We start from the raw sequence: 26,882 nt of genomic DNA on the forward strand, positions 1-26,882 counted from the left end.
ATTATTATTCTTTTATCAGCATCTCTATGGGTTGGGGTTAGAGGGATGTTTCTCCATCAACTTAGTAAGCCAGGTACCACAAATGTCCCATGCACTTTCTAATGTAAAATATATCAGTAATCCACAAATTGTATTGTCTAGAATAACAGCGGCCACATACAGCCTTTTTTGTGCATTGTTCTGTATACTTTGCATATATTAACTCTTTTATTCCTTATAACAACCCAGCGTTAGCACATAGCAACTGTTATGTCCATTTTATAAGTAAGCTAACAGGGACACAGAGAGCTTAGGTAACTTGTCTTAGGTCACACAGCTAGTAAAAAACCAGACAGCGTGTGCCCCTGGGCACCCTGGCTCTAGAGACTGCTCTTAGAAAATAATGAGTCTGAACTAAATGGAGAAATCTATATTTACTCCTAAACTTTTGATCTATGAGCTAGAAAAGGTTTTTCATTTTCATCCCGAGATCTGCATCTACAGTGAAAGGTAGAATTTGTTGAGGACAGTCCCTTGGCTGCTGTAGTTGAGGTGCTGTTCAAATCCTTACAGTCTCCCGTTCAGAAGTTCGAGGGGACGGTGGGATTGATGCAAGGCTGACGTCTCCAGCTCGCAACAAAGAAATCCTCTTTATTTTTCCTGTCAATTTTTTCTTCTCTTTTCTCGTCCCGAGGTTCTTTCTGGTATTTTTCATCTGAAAGAACACATGACCGTTTGTTACAATTTCCTGAGCCCAAACCTTGGAGTCATCTTAACCTTGGAGCGCATCCTTCCTGTGCAGCACGTTCTGTGTCTCCTTTGTCTCTCCATTGTCCCCTTCTCTGTCCCCCCATCAGTACACTGACGTAGGCCACAGCCGTCCTGCCTGTAGGTTGCAGCCCCTCTTGTCTGGCCATGCTGCCTCCAGGGAGTGATCCACGGTGTGGTTTGAGAGGGGCCTCTAAAGACAGATCAGGCCTTGTGGCCTCCAGTGTCTTAGGGTAATTGCAGTCTACCTTGACCTGTGTCTGCTCGCGTCCACAGTCTCACCTCTCACCTCTTCCTTCCTCTTAGTGTTCAGTAGCACTGAACTTTTCTCATGCTTTAGGGTCTTGCTCCCATTGTGTGAAGTACTAGCTTTTCCTCATCTTTTAAGTGTAGCTTCTAGAAACTTCTTGGCTTCTCTAAGATGGGCCTAAGTGTTCTTACTGTGTGTTTCCAAACCACCCTCCACTTTCCCTGTCATGGCCCTAATCCCCTTTACTGTAGCACTTTGTGTTTCCATCTTCCCCTCTGGACGGACCCAGCCTCCTCAGGTCTTAGAAGGGGCGGGAAGAGCAAGCAGAGCTCAGGCCACCACAGCTGCTCCTGCCCAGGTCTGTCATACAGGGCACTGGCGAGGGAGCTGCTGTCCTGGGCCCAGGCTTCCTTTCAGACAGCCAGGTTGAGGAGTCAAATAGAAATGCAAAGAGGTTATGAAACTAAGTGATTTATTACTCGTATTTATTTTGCCCAGTCCATAGGAGAAAACATCATCAAATTCTCTCACTCTTCACCTTATTTGTTGGGGCACAGACCCTACTAGGGCCTCTCTCTTGACTTTGCTGGAGACAGAGCTCCCTGGGTCACATGCGACTCTACCTGAATCCTTTGTTGACTGTTTTTTCTCACAAGATCACTACCACAAAGAAGGTTAGGAGCTCATTGCCAGGACAGTACAGTGAGGAGTGATGCAAATCCAATGATAGCCTTTATTTTTTCCTAATTAATTAATTAACTAATTAATTTTTGGCTGCGTTGGGTCTTCATTGCTGTGTGCGGGCTTTCTCTAGTTGTGGCGAGCGGGGGCTGCTCTTCATTGCGGTGCACAGGCTTCTCATTACAGTGGCTTCTCTTGTCATGGAGCACGGGCTCTATGCATGTGGGCTCAGTAGTTGTGGCACTCAGGCTCTGTAGCTCTGGCTTGCAGGCTCAGTAGTTGTGGCGCCCGGGCTTAGTTGCTCCGCGGCGTGTGGGATCTTCCTGGACCAGAGCTCGAACCTGTGTCCCCTGCATTGACAGGCAGATTCTTAACCACTGCGCCACCAGGGAACTCCCCAGTCACAGCCTTTGATGGAGATTTTAATCAATAAGATCTTCCTCCTTGTCTCCCTTCACCTTTTTTTCTTATAAATTTATTTTTATTTTTTATTTATTTTTGGCTGCGTTGGGTCTTTGTTGCTGTGCGTGGGCTTTCTCTAGTTGCAGGGAGTGGGGACTGCTCTTCATTGCAGTGCGCACGCTTCTCATTGCAGTGGCTTCTCTTGTTGCGGAGCACGGGCTGTAGGTGTGTGGGCTCAGTAGTTGTGGCTCTTGGGCTCTAGAGCACAGGCTCAGGAGTTGTGGTACACGGGCTTAGTTGTTCTGCGGCATGTGGGTTCTTGCCAGACCAGGACTCACACCCATGTCCCCTGCATTGGCAGGCGGATTCTTAATCACTGCACCACCAGGGAAGCCCTCCCTTCACTCTTATTTGCAAAAGAATGCAAAATACATTTCATAGTTCTGCTGGCTTCTTCCCTGTTTTGACCCCAAAAGGTCTTCCTAACGGGTACACTCTTTTCTAAAATTTTAAATTAATTCAATTTATTTTTTCCAACAAATATGTTTTTCCCTCTTAGTATTCTAAAGACGCCCTCTGATCAGTACTGTTCATTCAATAATAATTGTTTTATTTTCTGTTTTCCTTGCTAGACTGCAAGTTTTGTAAGGACAAAAACTGTTTCTCAGTTACTTACGCCCTATCTCCAGCACCTGGAGTGTAGTGCCTGCCACATGGTAGGCACTCGATAAATGGTAGATGCAAATCCTCTAACGAGTTCTCATAATTCTGAGACTCTCTTCCTCTCAGGACCAGTATTTTCAGTACTATCTGAAAATAATAGTTACAGATATTTTGGATATGTTCATTTTATTGGGCATTGTATTTAACAATAAAAAAGCATATTCTTCAAGATCAGGCTCAAATCCCATTACTTTTATCAAACTTCACTTTATTACTGCATCCCATAATGGTAACTCTTTTCTCTGAATATGTAACATTTTTTATGTATGTACAATTTGTTTGCTATTTATATCTTATAACATCCCTTTTGTTATCTTCTTATTCTTATTTACCTCATGCTTTAACTCATTTAACACATGCTGTTCTGAGCTATATATTTTATACTTCTGTTGCAACTAGTGTTAAGTTGTATAGATGTAGACATACAGATCGAATGGTCAGTTGTACTTGTTTAGTGGGTGATTGATTTCAAGCTAATCATCTTAATTTGAACAAGAAACAGATAAATTTATATTCTCACATCTTATATAACGTTACCAATCTCGATTTTTTTTTAAGTTACGGCTTTATGTAGTAGAAGTTTTCTAGAAGAATAGTTGATTTTTATGTGCAGACATCTTTTTCTCCATTTTGAGGAGAGAGTACTGATTTTCTTGAGGCATTTATATAATTCCAATTATGAGATAACTTTAAAAACACCTCTTCTCATGCAGGTTAGATCATGTCTCTCATGCACGTAGTCAGATGCACTGCACTTTTTCCACCACAAGAGAGAAATTGTCTTATTTTGATATTTTCTTTATTTCCTGTGACCTTAGCTTTGTCACTAGATAGTTTTGGGACTGTTTATTCTCTCTGCTGTTTGTGTTTACTTTAAAAAAAACACACACACACTTAAGGCAGCACTGTTCCCAGAAGGACTAGGTAGAGGAAATGAAATGCCATTCATCCAGTTTATTTTTTTTTAAATATCTTATCCCCAGTGATAGAAATATTTGAGTGAATGTTGAAAAACAAGCAAACTATATTTTCTTATGCCTCAAGTAAAAAGAAAATGTAGTTTTAAATAATTTATCGATCTGCCCTAATTAGCCAACCTGTAGTAATATAAATGAAAATGTTTGTATCTTATATATTTTTACACTAAAATACAGTAATTCTTTTGATGTAAAATTAAATAATCCAGAACTATTTGGATTTTCTATGTAAACCATGGGAATAAAATATTTTTATTATTTTCCTTAGTCTTTTAACATTTGAGTCTTTTCTTTGTACAAAGTTCAGTGCATGGTATTTGGGGGCTTAAAGAGGTTTAGAGTTTACCGAGGGTAGCAGAGATTCAGCATACGTACTACCCATGTTCTCTATTACAAGTGGATGTGGCTACTTTTGGAGTCCAGGAGGAGAGGTCACATCCCACAGTGATATTTAAGGACGGCTCAATGGGGAGGATAGCATTTAAACTTGGCCTTGAAAAAAAAAGTTTTAGTTAAGTGGGGAAACTTCTGAATATGATTAATTATTATTTCCATTATTCACGGAAGATGGAACATCTTTAACAAAGGTTTAGAAGCAGTAAAATATAATAGGTTAATATTTCTAGGAAAACAAAGAGTTCCAGGAAAACCGTCTGGCTGAAGCTGACTGTTTATGGAACGATTTAAATGTTAGTCTAAGGAGTGTGGACTTTTTCTATATAAGGAGAACAATGGAAGTTTTCTGTGTTAGGGTTTAGTTTGTTAACAACAAGAAACAAGCTCTTCCCCACTAGTTTTAAAACTTACCCAATTAAAAATTGTACAGTGTAATCATGAAAACGACAGATGGTGAGCTTTTTATACATGTCTCTAAAGTTAAGCTTTTCACATATGATCTTCCAGCATCTTTCCCGAGTTCAACAATATTTTTAGTACAAAAAATAACTTTTTTTTTTCAAATTAACAGTGTCCAGTTCTCAGAGTAGGCCAGATATGTTAACATACTGGCCTTCTTGCATTTATTTATTATGGCTCAGTCTCTAAATATTAGTTGGCTAAAACATATTTGCAGTGATTTCCCAGTTGGTAACTTTTCTAGAAGCTTAGCAGTTTTCCTTTTATGTAACCAGTATGCAGACGACATTGTATAAGAGGCACGCCAGTGTGAACCGACTGTCCCTGATATGCAGCACTGCCCAGAGTATTTGCCAGAGTCCACGATTTTTACACCGTCCCACGGTGCAAGTTAATATTAATTCTGACATCTTGTTTGAATACTAGCTTGTCAGACAAGTTACATAACTTTTGACTCTGTTTTGGACAGAAGAATTTGACACACTCTGAATAATAGGTTCTTATAAACTTGTCTTAATATATATTTCTTAGAATATCTTTTGAAAGCTTGCAGAGTCAATTTTGTTTAAAAATTTGTAAACTTCTTAAAATTTATTTAGAGATTTAATGTTTGTTTTATGCTAATCAACAAGTATATTAAGTGAGATATCTAAAACATAGACAAAACTGGAGATGGTTAAGCATGTGATGGCATTTAATAAAAAGAAATGGAGCCATGAATGGCTGTGCTACCATCTTCCTATCCTTTGTGCCATGAAAATGGAAAATTTCTAGATTACCCAGATGATTTCTGGAAGGCAGAGGCTGTGTCTGTTTTTTCTTGTGCATCTCCTCACATCCCTGGTCCCCAGCTCTGTGTAAGACATCTGTTGAGGTACTATTTAAGTCACATGGCATCTAGCATATGGTACTCTCTTTTGCTGTTTAGCAACTAAGTACAGAATAAATCTTCACAGTGTGTATCAAAGATTCAAAAAGAAACAGTATGTAAAGTCAAAATTATTTTAGCATATAGTAGTTTTCAATTATTTGGGTATTATTAAGAATAGCTAGGAAATTCTATTCCATAAGATGAAAAATATGATAAAATGTCATTTGGTGTTTATATCCAGATATTAATGAAAGACTTATTACTTTCATTCACTCTGACCTTTTCCTTTATTTTTCTTTTTTTATAAATTTATTTATTTAATTTTGGCTGCGTTGGGTCTTCGTTGCTGCACACGGGCTTTCTCTAGCTGTGGCGAGCGGACGCTACTCTTGGTTGCAGTGCACGGGCTTCTCACTGCAGTGGCTTCTCTTGTTGCGGACCATGGGCTCTAGGCGCACAGGCTTCAGGAGTTGTGGCACACAGGCTTCAGTAGTTGCAGCACATGGGTTCAGTAGTTGTGGCTTATGGGTTCTAGAGCTCAGGCTCAGCAGTTGTGGTGCACGGGCTTAGTTGCTCCCCAGCAAGTGGGATCTTCCTGGACCAGGGCTCGAACCCGTGTCCCCTGCATTGGCAGACGGATTCTTAATCATTGTGCCACCAGGGAAGTCCCTGACCTTTTCCTTTTGTTGCCCACTTTTGCCTTATGAGGTTTTTTGGGTTTTTTTCTGTTTTTTGGTTTTTTTTTTTTTTTTTTTGCAGTATCGGGCCTCTCACTGTTGTGGCCTCTCCCATTGCGGAGCACAGACTCCGGACACGCAGGCCCAGTGGCCATGGCTCACGGGCCCAGCCGCTCTGCGGCATGTGGGATCTTCCCGGACCGAGGCACGAACCCGCGTCCCCTGCATGGGCAGGCGGACTCTCAACCACTGCGCCACCAGGGAAACCCTGACTTATGAGTTTTGAGAAATAATATTTCCAAGAAAAGGACTTGTCTTTGCTAAAATAAATCATGTTCATATAAAAAATTTGGAAAATTTAAAAAAGAACAAAACAGAGCAATACAACTTTATCACTTAGAATAATGGCTAAATAATTGGTCATATGTTCTCTGTAGATTGTATTTTTCTTTCCATTTCCCATTTGAAAACTTTTGTTTCTTGATGGGACCCACTGTTTTACGGCCTACTCATTGCACATTGCTGGCGTTTGGATTTACCTGATTCTTTGTTTATTGACCTTGTTTACCATGTTTTAAGAATAGTGTTTTAGGTAAATCAAAATTACTTAAAATACATAGGATGCTACAGGTTTAATTGTCTTTCTCTTTTAAGTTATTTTTTCTTAAAGCTTTCTTAATTTTTTTTATTTGATGGAAGGGACAGATGTAAAGGATCTAATGTATAATCAACATAAAATCCCAAGCTATTTCAACTAAGTACATTTCTGTCACATTAGTCTGGACAGGATGTGACATTTCACTTAAGTGATGTGTGTGTATTTTACAGCTTTCTCTTGCCAACGTTATGTTAATTTTGTTTTGTTTGTTTGTTTTCCGTAATGGTAAAGTGGATTAAGATTTTCTTTAAGGGTCCAGGGGAGATACTGATATTATCGTTTATTTCCCAATTTAACATATACTGAAAGATGCTGGACCTTGACAGGGACATATTTTTGAGAGTGAAAGACCTATTTATACGAAACATTTATCCAAATAAGAAGTAGAGGAGGGCTTCCCTGGTGGCGCAGTGGTTAAGAATCTGCCTGCCAATGCAGGGGACAAGGGTTCAAGCCCTGGTCCGCGAAGTTCACACATGCTGTGTGTGGAGCAACAAAGCCTGTGCGCCACAACTCCTGAGCCTGCACTCTAGAGCCCGCGAGCCACAACTGTGGAAGCCTGCGTGCCTAGAGCCCGTGCTCCGCAACAAGAGAAGCCAACGCAATAAGAAGCCCACGTACCACAATGAAAAGTAGCCCCCGCTCACCGCAACTAGAGAAAGCACGCACGTAGCAAGGAAGACCCAATGCAGCCAAAAATAAATAAATAAAATAAATAAATTTTTAGAAATCGTATTAAAAACCTATTAATGAGATTAAAAAAAAAGTAGGGGAAGTTGAGTTAATGCCGCCTTCAGATCTGTTAGCCATCATTGTCAACTACAGGATTATTTTTGTCTCTTTTTAGCACTTTGCCTTTGAATAAAATTACTTACCTAGTAATGAATATCATGAAAGGAAATGTTAATGTTTTATAAGTAATGATATCAGTCCTTCTTGACAGCTGTTTTTCTTAAACATTATGTTATTTATTCCTATGAACCTTTTTTTTTTTTTAATAGGTCCTGGCTCTTCTCCTTTTAGGATATAGGCTTTTCTAAGTCAAGGCTTTGTTCTTTCTTTTTCTGTACTAATTTATGTGCCCTGCATAAAGTAGGTGCTTAATTATGATGCCCAAGGAATATACTATATGCTTTGCTTATTAAGGCAGCTAGAAGGAAACATGAGGTTAGTAGATATAAAAATACGTTTATGGTCTTAGTTTACGTTAAGGTTACTTAAAATCCTACTCATTTTATTTATTTTTTTTATTTATAGAAATGCTTCCATCATTCCTTCAGAAAGTTGAAGTTGTCTCTGAAGCTTCTAGAGAAACTTGTGTAGCTTTGAGTGATTGCCTTAATCTCTTCACCAAACAAGAAGGGGTAGGTAGTTTGCAACTGAATTTTTAAATAATTATTTGGGTGTCACACTTGATCATCCAATACATCATTGCTTTCAAACTGTCCAAAGGTAGGAGAAAATAGAGTTAATAAAGGCAACGACAGTTTCATTTTTCACCAAAAGTTAGAACTTATTTATTCTTGATTAAGCAGGATAATTCTGAAATAACTTCTGTTCATATCATTTAATTTGTTTATGTACCCATATTTGACAAGTATTTTTAAAGTTGATCTACTCACGGTTGTCGTGACATTTCGATAAGATGGACTATGAAAGTATTCTAGGAACAAAAGGTCTCTATATGAAAAATATATACTTTTATTTAGAAAACAGATTATCATACTTACCTATGTGAACTCAGCTTAATGGATTAAATATTTTTTGGTGCTCTTTGCTGCTCGCTCTCTCCCATTTAAAAATTTGCCATTTGATCTTCCAAATATAAGTAAAAGTGGTGTGCCATCCATTAGTAACTCCTTTTCTAAGGACTGAAAAGTCATTAAGGTTTGGTTTCTTTTTTTTATAAAAATTTATTTATTTATTTTTGGCTGTGTTGGGTCTTCGTTTCTATGCGAGGGCTTTCTCTAGTTGCGGAGAGCGGGGGCCACTCTTCATCACGGTGCGCGGGCCTCTCACTATCTCGGCCTCTCTTGTTGCGGAGCACAGGCTCCAGACGCGCAGGCTCAGTAGTTGTGGCTCACGGGCCTAGCTGCTCCACGGCATGTGGGGTCTTACCATACCGGGGCACGAACCCGTGTCCCCTGCATTGGCAGGCAGATTCTCAGCCACTGTGCCACCAGGGAAGCCCCAGGTGTGTTTTGCCTGAACTAAGATTTTTCTTTTTTATGTTTTTTCCTTCATTTTCATGTTTTTAATGCAAGCCAAGTAGTAATAGGCTTTGTTTTGCATTTAATTTCTACACATGTTTAATCTTCAACTTTTTAGATTAAGACACCAAATTTCTTTGTTTTTTTTTCTAGGTTCCACATATATGTAAAATCATACGGTATTTGTTTTTCCTCTGTTTGACTTACTTCACTTAGCACAATACTCTCCAAGGTCACTGAGTTTCTTATTCTTGTTACAATTGATGTGTGCCTTTTGGTTAGAGATTAGGTTTTGGTGTTAAAACAAGATAGATGAAAATGGTCTTATATATGTTTCTCTTATATGTAAGGATCTAAAATTTTATTTTCCCATCATTAAAATAAGAAGCCTTGTGAATTCATGTGAAATTTTGAAAATGCTCTGTTTGTTAGGTGTATCACAAATTCCATAATTATTTTATTTGGAGAATAAGAAAAAATATGTAATAATAATCTGAATTCATTTAAAACAAACTTACAGAAAGTCTTTCAACAGAATTCTATTAAATACCATGGGAAAACATAATTTTTCATTAAACATGTTAACTGGTTGATTCTCCTAATGGTGTTTGAAAATATCCTTTCTCGGCATTTCTAATTTTGGTGCTTTGCAAATTTCATATTCTAGCTTGTTTAAATGAGGAATGATTTAGTGACCTAAATAAATCTAAATAGGATGATAGAATTGCAGAACATTGCAGAACAGAACAAATTATGATGTTACAGGATTCAGGTAATATTACCTTGTAAAACTAAATTCACATCTCTTGCGTGGTATCTGATGAATGTATTGATAACTTTTTTGTTCTCGGGTTGTATAGTTTTAAGGTGAACACTAGATTAGAAGTACTTTAATTTCTGAAGAAGCCAACATATCCTAATCTTTAACAGATTAAAAAAAAATAGCCTAGGTAATCACCTCTGTGTGTAAATTTACATGTGCAAGAATATTAGCCTAAAGTTTAGCCTAATTAACCTCTTTACGCCTTTAAAATTAGTCATCAGGATTAAGTAAGATAATTGTAAGCAAAATGCTTAGCATAGTTTCTGACACATAGTAAGCCCTGAGTGTAAGTCCAGGGTTGTTATTGTAGGATGCTGTCTAATTAACACTTGTGACCCCTTTTCTCTGATGGCATCTTGGAGCTTCTGTGTCTTTAACGTTGGTTTTATCTTGTTTTGGGAGGAGGTGGTGTTGTCTAAAGAAAATTTATTGGACTGTGGAATGATTGTGTTGTGTTTCCATCCTTATTACTTATTATTTAAGAGATGATGGGCTACTTAAGTTCTCTGAACTTTGATACCTTCGTCTTTCATATAAGAGAGACCATGTAGAAAGTCATTAGGAGCCCTGGTCTGAAAGTCTAATGGACCTCTTTTAAGTCTCAGTCTTTCCCTAACCAATTGTAGGACCTTGGGCAAGTTTCTGAAGAATAAAGATATGTGAACACCTGATGGTTGGGTGTGGAGATCAGATGTATGTAGATGAATAATAGGTATATAGACCATATTAGCATATCACAAGAGCACAGAGTATTCATTTAGTAAATGGCATTCATTGTTTTTAGAGTATTTTAAGATTTTTCTTTTTAGTAGTTTTATGAAATATCAACCCTGTGGGGCCCTCAGTAGAAATCCATGGATTTCCCTCTGAGAAATACAATTATAGACGATGAGAAGGCCTAAAAAATATTTGAAAGGTAAATGGCATCATTGAAGTTGGTCTTATCAAGTAGTTAAGAATTACAACATAGGAATTTAATCGCTTAATTGAGGTCAGAGTGGAATAATTGTGCACTGTAATGCCTTATGTATCAGGCATCATAAATTTTATTTTCGTTATCCAAAAACTTTATTAGAAGAGCAATGATAAGCTTGAACGCACATAGACCTGAGTCCATTTCCTGGTTCTGCTATGTAATCTCTGTCTTCACCTCAGTAAAACACAATCTCCTTTTCAAAGTGGTGACCAACCAAAAAAGAGTGTTTTAAGAAGTAAGTGAGATCCGATTGGCAAAACTGCGTAGCACCTGGCACAGAATGGGGACCCGATAGGTGTAAGTGACCCCACACCCAGCGGCAGAAAATACGTTTTTATTATAATCTTTTTTGAGGACAGTTACTCTGAATCTTACACATTTACTTCTTAAACTGAAGATTTCATACTTGATCCCTTCTGGGTGGTCAGGATTGTCCTTTTGTATGTTTGTAATTACCCTTTGCCTTAATACAGAGATACCGTCAGGGGATAATGTTTACAGGACTCTTTTTTGATTAAATGGCCCAATCCTGCTAATGCTTTTCGAATTCCTTTTTACTCCTATGGTTCTAAAATTTTCTTCTCTCCTGTTCTTTAGACCAACTGGGTGCTTGTCTCTAGCAGCGGAATACTGATCCCTTCTGATTTACTCATACTAATCTCCTGTTTGTTAAAAAGAAAACCAGTAACCAAACTTGGTAAAATTGTGTCCACAGTAAGAGTAAGCTGGCTTAGTGTGAGAAACTTGGCTTGACAATGAGCACAGGCTTTAGGGTCTGGGGCCTTCTGGTATGTGGGTGTTCTTTGCTGATTTGGAGATTCTCTGATACAGCCTAGATATTCCAGGTATCCACATGACCTCTACATAAATGAGGCATTATGAAGGTGTATTTTACTTGAAATAACACTACTTAGGTTGTCGGAAAAAACCCGGCAATATATAAGATAAGCTGTAAAGTTTGTGATTGATCTACTAAAGGCAACCTTACTGTATTTTTTTTAATTAATTAATTAATTAATTTTTGGCTGTGTTGGGTCTTCATTTCTGTGCGAGGGCTTTCTCTAGTTGTGGCAAGTGGGGGCCACTCTTCATCGCGGTGCGTGGGCCTCTCACTACCGCGGCCTCTCTTGTGGAGCACAGGCTCCACATGCCCAGGCTCAGTAGTTGTGGCTCATGGGCCTAGTTGCTCCGCGGCATGTGGGATCTTCCCAGACCAGGGCTCGAACCCATGTCCCCTGCATTAGCAGGGAGAGTCTCAACCACTGCGCCACCAGGGAAGCCCCTTTACAGTGTGTTTTATGATATACTTGGGAAACATACTATAATAGAATGTGAAGGCTGTGGTTTTTCTTTAATGTTGTTTTGAGAGTTCCATTCAAAAGGTTAGAAACTGGTTTCATGAATCATTCTTTCTATGGTTCTCACCAGAGGTTGGTATCAGAAGTGGTTAAAATGTCATTCAGAAGTCATCATTGGTGCCCTCTGGGTCTGTGTATTATTGAGCTCCCCTCGATATTATGAGTCTAATCAGTGTTTAGTGTAAACTCACTTATAAAATGTTAAATCTCCTCACTGCTAAAGGGATGTAACCCAAATGTATGGTTGGGAAGATAGTGATGCCAAGCTTGTGGTGTAATGGAACAATTCAGACTCTCAGTTGGAACCAACCAAAGGTACTTGCTACTCTGGACCAGATGTTAAAGTCTTTGGAGAGAATCCATGCCCTCATGTGGACTGATAACTCTATAAAGTCATGGTTTCTAATACTCATTTAGCTTCCTGAGCTGTTCAGAGTCCTTTAATCCCTCTCTTTTTCATTTGCAATGTTTATATCTTTCAGGCCTTCACCTTTCTCTCTCTCATCTCTATTCTGAGCAAAATTTATTGTCAAGCATTAGGCGAACATTGTACATGCTGCCAACTCCCTACTAGTCCCTCATTCCGATTTTTATCTTTTTTTCCTTTTGTTGGAGGCATCTGTCTCCTATCTTCAAAAACAGCTACTCTCTTCTTCTGAATTCTCCCTTGTAGCTTTTATCTCCCTACATCCCTTTCCAGTTCCATTTTTGAAAATGTGATACCTTCTGTTTCTACTTCTTTATTCCTCAACTAGTCCACTGAGACCATTCTTGCCAGTATCTCCTTGTTGCTAATCAGAGAACATCTTTAAATTATCTTGCTTGTCTTTTTAAAGGGTCTGGCATTTGACTACTGCTTGCTTTTTGGAATGCTTCTCTGTGATTTCCATGGTGCCTCCCTCTTCTGGCTTCTCTTTCCTGTATAGCAACTCCTCCTCAGTCTTCTTCTAAAGCATCTTTTCTTCTGCCTGTGCTTTGCATGTTAGTATTCCCTAGGTTTCTGTGGGTGGCCTTCTCACTCAGCATTCTCCCTGGAGAATTCCCACTCCTTCAACCCAGAAATCCATGATGATTCAGGTATATCCACTTTGGATCTTCTGAGCTATGAACCAGTTGTATCCAGCTGCCTTTCGGACATTTACATATGGATACATCAGAGGCATTTCTAAACCAAAGTGCCTAGAACCGAGTTACCGATTCAACTCAAAGTTACCTGTTGGATAACTCAAGCCGGAAACATGGGAGCTGCCTCTGGTTCGTTCTTCTTCCTCAGCCCCATTTTTAATCAAGTCCTGTCATTTTTACTTCCTGTATCTCAGTTGTCTGTCTCCTCCAAGCCAGCACACAGATTCCCCATTGCCATTCTGTTAGATAAAGTTCTCGGGATTGCTGTGTTGGATGACTGCTAACCATTTCGCAATCCCAGGTTCCACCCTTCAAAATTGAGTTAATGTCCCTCCTAGTCTAGGAGTTCCTTGCTGTTGCAGCGCTTATGACATTGTATCATTATATATTTACTTGTCTGATTATATATTTACTTGACTGGAGCTCCTCAAGTAAGTATCTTATTTTTGTAGCGTCTGTTTCTAGCATAGTGCTTGGTATTTAGTAGACAGTTAATAAATACTTGAATAAATGAATAATGAATGTACAAAGGAAAGAATACAAGCTTTTGGGTCAGACCAATCAGGACCTAAACTCTGCTATCTTGACCCTGAGCAAATTAATATATGTTTGGGAATTCCATTTCCAAATCTGAAAATGAGAATGCAAATGAGTTATTTTATGTGCAGTTCCTCAGTACAGTGCCTGGCACATTTTAGGTGCTTTGTAAATTGCCTTCTGAAACAAAGTAGCCTTTGTTGTTCATTGTTTTGTTTTGCTGCCTGGTACTACTTTTGCAAACTGAATTCTTTCTCTAATTTTTAGGGCCTAGGGAGAAAGATTCTGTAGCAAGGTCTCTTCTTCAGTGACAAATGTGACTTTTCAAAATGTGATAATATTTAGTCACCAACTGAGAATGGAAAAAAAAAACAAAACTGCCTTTTCAAAGACACCTTGAAACCTCACCGACATTAATTCCCATTTTTCCGAGTGTGGCCTTGTCTCATCTTTTACACGTTTTTCATCTGTAGTGCAAATACAGCCACCACTGCTGGAAGGGCGAACTTAAAGTACCCTAGGATCTTGTCAAAGAAATACTCAATTTTGTTCAGTATTACTCTGCTTCCCAAAGTCGAGGACAGATTTGTATACCTTAGAAAGGTTTAAGACTGCTGTTTGGTTTTCCTCACCAGAACCTCATACTTAACGAGGAATTTCATTAGCCTGAACATCCCACTTTTAAGTATATCATGTATGTGGTGGGTCTTACTGACCTTTACGCCTTCGTCCACCCTTTAGGGGTCGCCAGAATCAGAAACACCTATTTCACGTGAGTAGGTTTCACGTTAGTAGGGTCAATACTGTTGTTTTCCTCATTGCTCAAATGGTAGCCCAGGAAGTATGTGAAAAATAAATATGTGCAGACTAGCTCAGTCTTTGTTGTGGAATCGGACCGTTAACTCTTTTAAGTGTAAGCCTGTGTGTCAGTTACCTTCGAATGGAAGACTCCAGAAGAGAGGATCCCTCTGCTTTTCCCGGGGGACAGGCTGGCCATTTAAAAGTTGCCAGGGCCGCGTCCGCAGGACCGGCGTCAGTACAGCGCCCGCTCCAGGGCCGGGCCGGCGCCTCCACGGATGCTCGCAGAGCCCGGGGAGCGGTGCCACCTTCCCCGAAATCCCCGCGCGCTGCTCCCGCAGCCCCCTGACAGGTCCCTACCTGCGCCTCGGAGCGAGCGGGCGCCGCAGCCGGGGAGAGGGAGGGGGAAGGGGAGGAGGGACGGACGACGCCAGCCGCCGCGGAGCCGCCCGCCGCAGGCCATTTGCCGGCGGGAGTCCTGGAGGGTGGCGGTGTGGCCGAGGGGCCATCGCGGACCTCGGGCGGCCCGGGCGCAGTCCTGGGCCGCGCCTCTGCTCGACCTCGCCGGAGCCGGGGGGCGGGCCACGCGAAGGTGACTTCAGGGAGACCTTGCGGGGCCGCCCTGGGTCGCGCCTCCGGGCTGGGCTGGAGTGGAGGCGGAGGAACAGGCCGAGCGCATTCCTGCTGGAGCCTCGAGGAGCGCCGGGCGGAGCGCGCTGCCGGGGAGTCCCGGCCCAGGTGGGTGGGCGAGTGCCTGCGCCGGGGCAGCTCGGGGACACCCGGGGACGTCCGGGGACGCCGGGGAGGGAAGGAGGAGGGTGGCCCGACGAGATCCAGGGATGTAAGTGGATCCAAGAAGAGTTGGGCGCGAGTGTGTGGAGCGGAGCACGGCCGCGGGCGTGTGGGGAGGGGTGCGCGAGGCCGGGGACCTTACCCGCCCGGCCGGCCGTGTGTTTGCATCGGTTCCTGCGGGAAGAGCCGCTGAGGGGTAAAGCACGTGAACAGATATTTTTTTCGGCTAAATACTGGTAGTAGGTCAGGTAGGGCCGGAGTGGGAGGAGTAAGGCACTGAAAGACATTATTGTCCTAAATAACCTTACAAGTTAGTGATTTTTCGCGTGTCTCAGCCCTGGCAGACATTGAGATGAACTTACCATCCGCTGTTCAGAGGCCGCTAAAATTCCCTGAAAAAAACGAGGAGGGGAGATGCTTGAGTGGATTGAGAAGAGAAAGGGAAATTATACTGGGGTCGGGGAGTGGGGAGGTGGCTTTTAACTTCGTTTTGATTAGGGATTTTTGATTACTCATAGGCTTCCTTTGTAGCCCAAACCAGTGGAGAATCATGGTCCCCAGCATTCACAGCATGTGGCTAGTTTCGTGTTTTCTGTTGTGCAGGTTTTTTTCTGGATTTGGAGGGAGGGTGGTACTAAGGAGGGGAAGATGCCAGGGAAGAGCTTTTCCAGCTTTTGAGGGTTATTAAAGCTATTAAAAGTTCCTTAATTTTAATTAGGTTCAAAGACAGAATGAAGGCATTTCATTTAGAAGACAGCATTGCTTAGCAGGAATCTTTTGCAAAAGAGAAAAATGCTTGAAATGCGTGTTGGTGGAGTAATGTGTAGGCTAGAATATAGGGATCTAAATATAAATTTTCTTTTCAGTTTGAGGACACACCACAGTTAATCTCCGGTCCAAATAATGTTTGACCTGGAAGCTGATGACTTCGCAAGTTAGCTCAGCTTGAATTGAGTAGATGTTTAATCTGAACATGAAGACCCAGAGAGCTATTTTAGCCTTTGTCCCAGTACTACTTTTTACTAGATTGGGGGCCTAAAGGGATTTGTGTCACTGTGAATATAATTGCAGGACTCTAGTCTTCCCTCTTTAGGAGCTCTTTAAACATTAATTTTAGGGGATTTCATTGATGGTGAAAGTGAACCCCATAATGGCCCTTCCCGTAGTTGTGCACTGTGCAGAACAGGGAGAAATTAAAAAGCTTATTAGGTTTTCCATATTAAAAGCAAATGTATCTACTGATAATCAAGGTACTATATAAATATGATCCAAGCACATATTAAATATTATACATACTTCATAAAATAATTATGCAACACCATACTTTAAGCTCTATGTACATTTTTTGACTTAGTCGTTTACATTCTCTTAAAAAGGATTGTGATTTATGGTTGTGTAGTTATCATTGTGTATATCAGCTCCATGAAGATTATAAGAAAACTTCTAATTCCTTTAAAAAGTAGGAATTTAGAATTTTTACTTAGTCCACATTATTCCTGAATTTTTAGCTTGTTGTGTATATAATCCAGAAATATACTGCTACAACTTAGTTTTGGAAGCAGCTGGGACATAAGTTAAATAAATGTGAAGTTTGTGTAAAATGAAGCTGGTTTGCATTTTGGTAACTTTTGTGAAGTTTTTGAACAGAAATACATAAGATTTTAATTAGTAGTCTGAAGTGTGTTTGTGTGTATGTATTAGCCTTGTGATGCTTGGTATGACCCAAGATCTATCATCATGAGTTTTTGTATCTCACGATAGTACCAAGACTGTAACCTGGATGCAATTGTGTTCGTCTTGTTCACTGCCGTTTTCCAATCAGAGTGCAGTGTCCGACTTCTACTCTAGCTAATGAGTTTTGAATGAGTTATAGGCAGACATAATTTTCCTCTCATTTTAACTTCAGAGTGTTAAGGATGTAACCCCTATACAACTTTATAATGGTGCACCATAGATTTGATATCTATTACTTTATGTAAAATTTTCCCCTTAATTCAATAAGTATTTACAGAATGTTCATCTTGTCAGATACTGCTGTACCAGCCTGTCTTCATAAAACTTAAGAGATTACTGCAGGAGCCAGATGACTGACTAGGTTCTTACAGAAAGCACAACATACACAGGGGGAAGAGAAAGGGATGAATTCCAGCAAATAGTTCATTAAGACTGGAACAGAGTAGGATAGGTAACGAGAAAGTCAAGGCTAGATCAGTAGAAGCAGGGTCGGTCTTCTTGAAAGACTTTGTAAAATATGCCTGAAGAGTTTGGATTATTTTGGGCAGTTAGAATCACTGAGAGATTTTAATCGGGGTGGGGGGGGGGAGATTTAATCAGATTTGTTCCTTATGAGAAGGATTAGAGGGCAGGCCTGAAAGCAGAGTGGCCAGGTGCAGGAATTCGAGAGAGAGATAATCAGAGTCTGAGCCTAGTTGGTGGCTGTGGAAAAGGAAAGGAAGATACAGAGCAGAGAGAAGAGAGACTTTGAGATATACAATATGAGTAGGAGCTGATCATAGATGGAGTGTGAGGAATGAAGCCGGTGGAGTTAGATGACCCCACATTCATGGCATAAGTCACAGAATAGAAGGTGGCTGAAGTAGGGAGGAAAGGGGAGGATGAGTTCACCTTTGAACACGATGACATCTGAATAAGGTCATCCTGACTTGTCCGATAAAAACTTGGGAATCTTTAGTACCGGGAGCCACCTGATTAAACATGGTGATCGAGGCTGAAGGAGTAAATAATAACACTAGGAGAAGTGTCGTTTAAAGTTTGAAATCAAACGATGAATACTGTCTGTGGAAGAAAGAGAGCCAGTGGAATGCACTGAGGAAAAGCAGCCTGGGGGGCCAGGGGACAAGAGGTCCAAGAAGGTGAAGTAGCAACTGAAACGCATCTGTTCGATTTGGTAGCCAGGTGTCTTTGATGAGGGAAGTTTTAGAAGCTTGACAGCATGAAGCCTGACTGCAGTGAGCAGAGGAGTGAGTGGGGAGTAGAAAGTAAAAATAATGAAGATAGACTGGGGTTCAGTATCTGTAGACAGTCCGTGAATAATTACAGTTTTGTTCCTTTCTTTCAGTCCTTACACCTCTTATTTAGTTTTCTTCTTTCTACCGTACTGGTTAGGGCCTTCAGGACAATGTTGAACAGCAGCCGAGGTGGTAGGAATCCATGTTCATCCCTGGTATTTAAAAGGAATCTAATGATTCCATGTTGAGAAAGATATTTGGTGCATACCATTTATCAGGTTAGTGAAGTTCCCTTTCATTCTTATATTGTTGAGTTTTTTTTTTTTATCATGAAAGGGTGTTGAACTTATCAAATGTTCATTTACCAAGAGAATCATGACGTTTTCCTTCTATTGGTCAAGGTGGCAAATTATATTTTTAGATTCTTTTTATTGATAAGCCATCCTTGTGCACCTGGACTGAACCTAACCTGGTCGTGATGTATTATTTTTAACATTCTCCTCAGTTTGGTTTGTTTTGGTTTTTAACATCTGTTTATAAGTGAGATTGGCTTGTAATTTCCTTTTTTTGTTCTGTCCTCATCAGGGTTTATTATCAAGGTTACACTAGCCTCATATAGTGAGTTTGGGAGTATTCTCTCTTTTGCTGTTCTCCGGAAGAGTTGTATAAAATTGAAATGGTCTGTTCTTTGAAAATTTAGTGGAATTTTCTTATAAAACCACCTTTGTGAGGTTTTTTTTTTTGGACCAATTACATGTATTTAATGGTTGTAGTGCTACTTTAGTTTTCTGTTTCTCTTTGGGTCAGTTTTGACAAGTTACATCTTTCGAGGAATTTTATCGTTTCCATTTAAGTTTTGAAATTTGTTGTTATAAGGAAGTTCATAATATTCTTTTATTGTCTTTTTAACTTATATCCATTCTGTAATTATGTATTCCCTTTTCTAATCTTCTTCCATTTTCTTTCTTCTAATGTTTATTTGGCTATTTCCAAATGAATTTTGCTCTCCTTGTAAGATCAGTCTCATTAAGGCTTTGTTTATTGGATTATTTTTCAAAGAACTGTTTAGCTTTTATCTATTTTATCTTTTTCTTTTAAATTTCTATAGTTATCTCTATCACTTTTCCTTGAGTTTATTTTCTTCCTACTATCTATACATTTATTATTCTCTGTCTCCTTAAAGTGGATAATTTGTTCCTTTCCAGATTTCAATTCTAAATTTCAATTTTCAATACTAATTCTAGTATTTTGTAATATAGTGAATATATCACTGCTAGCTTTATCCATTACTTTGATGATTTTATAGACTTGAATAATACATTTCCTAGACTTCATCATTCCAGACCGAGAACTACTAATATTTAAAATACCTAAAGTTTCTGGAAGGTTTTGACTACTTCCAATTTTTTTTTTTTCTCTTACCCAACTTTCCTTGTTTTCATTGCTTGGCATTTCTCTCCGTTTCTCTTCCCCACCTGCTGCTCAGCTTCTTCCTCTTTTTCCCTCACCCCCTCTTTTCTACCCCTAGATACTTTGTGCAGTGGAAGAAGAATGATCGTCTTCCCTTGCCCTCTGCCCCCACTTTTTTCTTCTGTCTCCCGGTTTTCTACACTCTAACCACCACCCCCCCCCCCATACCTGCAGGATTTTTCCATTATCCGTTCAACATTGTTCATCTTGCTCTTTCCTTCTCCTTAGAACCCTGGCTCCAGCACCAAGGAGGAAAAAGAAGATAATTGGTGTCTAATTTTCTTTAGATGCTCAAAGGTTCGTCATTATGTACCTGATGATTTTTGTTATTCCTAATACAGTCGAACTGATGGCAAAGTTAGGGAGAGTATAGGGCAGGCCTAGGAAGATGGCATAGATGGTAGAGTCTGAGCTCCTATTACCTGGAGTCCTGAAATATGGGCTCTGGTATTAGTGACTTTTTCCTTGCTGTCTGACTCTGGGCCTCACATTGCTCCTGTGTAACAGGGTTATTAACACAGACCCCTTCTCTCTATTTCATGAGTTGCTGTGAGACTCAAATGAGATAAGGATAAACCCATCAGCTTTATGTTAAGACAGTCTTTCCAAGCTTTATTTTCAGAAAAGTATCTTGAAAGGATTTTTTGCTCAATTCAGGGACAGAGAAGTGGCGTTCAAGTGGTTTGTGGCCTGGGGTGCTGGATCAGAGAAACGCTGGTGGGAAGCAGCCGGTGGTGGTAGGAATGACCGGAGCACTGGAGCTCCGCCCAGTGGTTGAAAGGGATTCAGAAGAGGTGTCTGTCCTCTGGGGAAGGGAGCTCATAGCCTCCCCGGATGGAGAAGTGGACACGTTGTTACGTCCAGTGGTTGGATCCTAAGCTGCAGTGATACCATCTGTTCCTTTACCTATCTTTTTATTTGCCACATTCAGGACACTGTGCCTTTTTGAGGTACTTGAGAAATCACCCTTCACTTAAAATGTTGGTATGAGGGAGATTTTGTTGTTCTGGGTTCTGGACAACTGAATTGCAAATGAAGTGTGGGAATATAATTCTCTTTAATAAAATTTCTTAGAAATGATTTAACTTCGAATATTTTCTTCACTTATTTTTGTTCCTTTATTTTGTGGTATGGATGAGTTGTTTAAAATCACGAAGTCATAGGCTCAGTCTTAGATTGTAGAGCATCTCCAAGTCTGGTGATTTTCAGGTTTTATTGGGTGCTGCAGTAGATGCCAGTGTACGAGAGAAGTAAAGTAAAAGCACCTCCCCATCCACTAAGGTGCCTCCGTACAACACAGTTCGAAATGATCGTGACGGTTGATCTCGTCGCCTCCATTCTTACAGGTGAGAGTAGGGCCTGGAGAGAGGGTTCGATACCTCCCCGAGTTTATGTAGCTAGGAGGGGCTACACGTAGAGCCAGATCCAGGGATCTGCCTCCACATTCAATGCTGAAGAACAACACACTATATCACACATAGCCTGAATTAGGAAAATTCATCCGTTAGAGAAGACAGTCCATCTTGTTTCAAAGCTGATGTGGACGTTTGTAAGCTAATTTCTCGATTCGACAAAAGGATACCGACTCTAAAAATAACCAGATGGCCAAGAATATTTCAGCGTCTTTGGATTATGCACAGAATACCTTATTCCAGGTTCGCAACAGGAAACACTCTCCATCTTTTTGCGAAAATTTTGCTTAGTTGAAGTCACATTTTTGGAATATATAGAATTTATCCATGTCTCTAAATGTTCTAAATTTTATCCTAAAATGAAACCATCAGAATGCTACAGCCTGGGCTCTATTTTCTGAAAAATGTCCCTCACTGAATTTTAAGTTGGAATTACACCCTCCATTTCTATTCAGGGGCATTTCAAAACAATTTAGCTTAAGTGGCATTATTGATTATTTTGCCCTCAAATACTCTTAATCCCCTATATATTACCCTGAATGAGAAATTAGAGCTAAGGACAAAGAGGGAGTTTGTTTTCCCTAAAGAAGTGATATATTTTTTTCCTTGTGGACAATTAAAAGGGCATAATTGTATTTCTCTTTCTGTTTTGGCCTTAAGAGAATTCAGAGCCAGATTTGTGGCTTGTCCATGGTGCCTGTGTAGTTGCCATCACTTGTAGGTCTTACCCCATTATTGTATCAGAAGTTGTTCTGTGTTTTCATAGCCTCCCAGTTTGGAAATCACTGGATTACAACATTCTCTTGTGAATTGGTTGGACATGGCTGTGCCGCAGAGTGCATTCAGATGTGATGATGATAATTTGGGGATTTTTCTGCAAGTAGTGAGTACTAAGTAAATAGTGGTTAAAACGTTAGGAACAGATTTGTACTTAATAGTGTGGTTTTATTTTATGTGAAGAACATATACATTTTGATATTAGTTGACTTTGTAATAGATCATTTCAAGGACCCAACTTAAACTATGTGATATGTTACAACGGGAGCCTTTTTTCTCATGTTAATGCAAATCAAACTGTTTATTTTATATTTGGAGAAAAAAATTTTAATTATTTTATTTGTGCTAGAATTTGCATAGCATACAATTTACCATCTTAACCATTTATAAGCACATAGTTCAGTGACACTAAGTACATTCATACCGTTGTGTAACCATCACCACCATCCATCTCCAAAACTCTTTTCATCTTCCTAAACTAAAACTCTATCTACCTTACACAGTAACTCATCCATCATTCCCCTCTCCTCCTAGCCCTTGGAAATCATGCTGCTACTTTCCGTCTCTCTGAATTTGACTACTGTAGGAGTCTCATATAAGTGGAATCATACAATATTTGTCTTTTTGTGAGTGGCTTATCTCAGCATAATTCCTTTAAGGTCCATCCATGTTGTCACATGTGTTAGGATTTTCTCCTTCTTTAAGGCTGAATATTATTTCGTTGTATGTATATATACCACATATTGTTTATCCGTGCATCCGTCAGTGTTGTGTTTGGGTTGATTCAACCTTTTGGCTGTTGTAAATGATGCTGCTGTGAACATGAGTGTACAAGTATCTCTTTGTGTCTGTGCTTTTAATTCTTTTTAGCATATACTCAGAAGTGGAGATGCTGAGTCATGTGGTAATTCTATTTTTAATTTTTTGAGGACTCGCCATACTGTTCTGCCTAGTGGCTGCAGCATTTTACATTCCTACCAACAGTGTGCGAGGGTTCTAATTTCCCTACATCCTGGCCAACACTTTTTGTTTCCTGGGTTTTCTTTTTGTCTTTATAGTAGCCATATAATTGGCTGTAAGAAAATAATTTTTTTTAAGTGGAGTTAACCATGTTTGCTATCCAGACGTTGACCCCAAGGTTGCCAGACTCTACACTGGCTCATAACCGCCCTGCAGAGCAGTGCTTTCTCATCACTCAGAAGTTACCCTGGTTCAAGTGTAGCGGAGGGTGCACAGTGCCAGTTCTCCTTAGTCCCTTGTTTCCCCTTAAGTGAGTAAAAAACAACTGCACAAAGCAGGGATGTGGTTTCCATGGACTGTAGACTTGGTTTAAGTTCATATATCTGTATTATACTTTTATGTTATCTTTCTGTACTTTAGATACCAAATGTCGATTTGCTGTTGTATTTGGAAGGATAATTGCTCAATTGAAAAGAATTTTATCTTGTCTACAAAGGAAAATGAAAGTGCAGGTATGTTTGAATTGTGGTAGATATAAAATATGAGACAAGGAAATTGATATGCAGTTGACCCTTGAACAACGTGGGTTTAAATTGCACAGATTCACTTACATGCCAATATTTTTGAATAGTAAATACTACAGTGTTACATGGTCCGTGGTCGGCTGAATTAGCAGATGTGGAGGAACCTTGGATACAGAGGGTGGGCTATAAGTTATACATGGATTAACCCCTGCGTTGTTCAAGGATTAATTGTCCTTGAGAAAAATCAAGCCTACCTTCCTTGTACAAGGGAACTAATCGAGGAAAATATGTGTTACTCAAAATCAGAGCACGGTTATCCTCAGCGTTAGAATTGGATAGGTAATTTAACATATCCTATAATGAAATTATTAGATCTTTAGCCGTTTTTAGGAGTATAAAATTTCTGTCAACCTTGAAGTCAAAGGAAAATTTTAAAAATAAGATGAAAACTTGGGAAAATGTAACCACAAAATTATAAAAAGGGATCTTAGAGGTTACCTAATTTTTCTCCATTTGCAAGAATCCTCTCTCCAACTTCCTGCCGGCCAGATGGTCCCTTTATGTGCCACGTAAACACTGCCATCGATGGACTTACAGGCAGGGGGTGCCAGTGGTTACAGGCTTGGAGCTTGAGTCAAACCCAGACCTGGGTTCGAGCACCGGCTCCATCGTTTACTGGTTCTGCGATCCTAGGCAGGTCGTGTCATCTCAACGAGCTTGAGTTTCCTCATTGTTGATAATACCTACCTCATAGGATTGTGGGAGGATTACATGAGGTGGCACACCAAGTATTTACCATAACATCTGGCATATAGTAGACATACCTAGATGTTAGCTCTTGCACTTCTAGCTGCTACTACTACTCTTATACATGAATAATCTTTCAGGGCCACCCAGTCTACTGTAGGAAAACTATAAATACTAGGAAGTTAAAACTTACATTAAGGCGATGTTTTTCCTCTTCTTTTTCCTTTTCTTTTTTTTTTTTTTTAATTCATGGTTTCAAGTCTGTGCTCTGCAGCATCACAAAAAAGTGAAAGGAATTACCTCTTGTGACAATTCATCAGCTTTTGGAGCGACCAATAAATTCTTCTTCCCCAAGCCAGGCATCTCCAAGTTCCTTCGCCAGTTATTCCTGTGTCAGGCTTTCCAGATCCTTTCTTTTTACTCTTTACCGATTGCCCTCAAGTTTTGTGTCCTCCAGAAATGAGCCTGGCGTCCCACATGAAGTTGGGGAGCAGAGCATGGCCCTTTGCAGTTGGCTTTCCGTCCTGCGCCCGGGAAGGAACCTCTAGGGCTATGATGGCCTCCCCAGCCCTGAGGGGTGGACCCTGCCTCTCCGGCCTCTCCGGCCTCTCCTTTGCTTCACTCTTGCCCCACTCGCTTTGTTCTGAGGACGGTGGCCTCCTCTTGTGCCACAGACTCGTAAGCCCCCTCCTACCTCAGAGCTCTGCTCTCCTCTGCCTGGAGCACTCGTCTCCTGATACTTGCTCTCCTCGCCCTCACCCTGGCCTTTGACCCCATGGCGCTTGCCCGGTAAGCCCCTGGCCACCCTGGTTCCTGGGACTCCCTTTCCCCTCCCAGCTTTATTTTTGTTGTTAGTGTTCTCCACCGCCTAACACACTGTGTATTTCACTCCTTTACCTGTTTCTTTCCACTTGGTAGACTGTAAGTCCTCTGTGTGCAGGTATTTTTGTCTGCTTTGTTCACTGCTGATTCCCTGCAGCCTGGAATGCCCGGCATGGTGTAGGTGGTTGATGAATATTTGTGGCATGAAGAGCACAATGGGAGGATTGACTCCCCTCTATGAAGAAGTTGTGTCATACTAGGCTGGGAAGGGGTGCTTGAGCACCAGTTGACAGTCATGGGTCCTTTTTTGTTTTGTTTGAAAAAATGGGAAATTTTTTTTTTTTTTTTAAGAAGATGTTGGGGGTAGGAATTTATTAATTAATTTATTTTATTTTTGCTGTGTTGGGTCTTCGTTTCTGTGCGAGGGCTTTCTCTAGTTGTGGCAAGCAGGGGCCACTCTTCATCGCGGTGCGTGGGCCTCTCACTATCGCGGCCTCTGTTGTTGCGGAGCACAGGCTCCAGACGCGCAGGCTCAGTAGTTGTGGTTCATGGGCCTAGTTGCTCTGCGGCATGTGGGGTCCTCCCAGACCAGGGCTCGAACCCGTGTCCCCTGCATTAGCAGGCAGACTCTCAACCACTGCGCCACCAGGGAAGCCCCGGAAAAAATTTTTAGAGTGTACTTAAAGAAGGAAAAATTAGAAGCCATGTTCATTATTTTAAGACTTTGGGAATTTTCCAGTCACTTTGGTTGCTTAATCAATATTTTATTGAATACATAACCTTATTTGCTCATAAGAGTTTTGTTTTGTAAAAATCAATATTGGTCATTAAAACAAGGATATTTATTCTTTAAGTATAACTTAACAGAGCTTTCCAAGTAGTGGGCTTAAGAGTAATGATCTTTTCAACCCTTAGAATGGCCAGAGCCCCAAATCAGGTGCTTGGTCTCTCCTGTGTGCCACACAAAGGTTGTTTTCCATGTGTACCAGGACTTGCAAAACTTGGGAAGCACTGCTTTAGACACATAAAATGTTTTCTTCAGATGGAGTTAAAATCTGCTGAGCTGTGATTCAAGCATATTTTACTCATCCCCTCCCCCCCGCCCAGTTTGAGAACCATGAAAACACTTGTCAAAACAGAATAAAACATCAAAATTCTGTAAAAGCAAAGTTATTGCCTTTGTGGACTTAATGATGTTCAACAAAAAGATATTTCCAGAGACAGAGCTGAAGGCATTAAAAGAGGGGAGTTGGGGATCGTGGTGTAGCTGTGCAGTGGAATAGTCCTCAGCAGTGAAAAGGAAAGAACTGCTCATACTTGCAGCAACATGAATGAATCTGAAAAACATTATACTGAGTGAAAGAAGCCAGACTCAAAGGAGTACACTCTGCACGATTCCATTTAGTTGAAGTTCAAGAGCAGACAAACCTAAAGCATAAGTTACAGAAATCAGAGCAGTGGTTTGCAGGGCTGAGGACAACAGGGAGAGTGAGGGGACCTGGGGGAGGGAGAGAAGAGAAATGGTCTTTATCTTTATAGCGGTGCTGGTTATGTGGGGTGTACGTTTGTGACTGTTCGTTGAACTCTACATTTAAAATAGATGTATATAATCTCTCAGTCAAGTTAATTTAAAAAATTAGAGTTGGTAGGGCGTTACCTTTTCTAGTTATTTTCACCAACAGAACTCTCAGCTACAGAGCCCTTGAATAACATCTGAAAATAAGATATGTTTAGATCATGA

General features: G+C 40.4%; 1 protein-coding gene across 9 annotated transcripts in view; it reads left to right on the plus strand.

Annotated features, from left to right (window-relative positions):
- The window catches only part of OSBPL1A (oxysterol binding protein like 1A), a 210,731-nt gene that overhangs the window by 79,459 nt on the left and 104,390 nt on the right, over positions 1–26,882 (plus strand). For 5 of the 9 annotated variants that reach the window (XM_082853217.1, XM_082853216.1, XM_082853215.1 and 2 more), the window contains one exon: positions 8,099–8,205. The exons of 1 other annotated variant lie outside the window; for it this stretch is intronic. In XM_082853217.1, coding sequence (XP_082709343.1) covers positions 8,099–8,205 — 107 coding nt within the window. Of the gene's footprint in view, positions 1–8,098; positions 8,206–15,141; positions 15,407–23,531; positions 23,561–26,882 lie in introns of those variants that run through there. 3 more of the 9 variants (XM_082853222.1, XM_082853221.1, XM_082853220.1) reach the window with 3 other exon arrangements.

Source organism: Leucopleurus acutus, assembly GCF_964270905.1.
Source record: "Leucopleurus acutus genome assembly, chromosome: 13".
NCBI classification, from domain to species: Eukaryota; Metazoa; Chordata; class Mammalia; order Artiodactyla; family Delphinidae; genus Leucopleurus; species Leucopleurus acutus.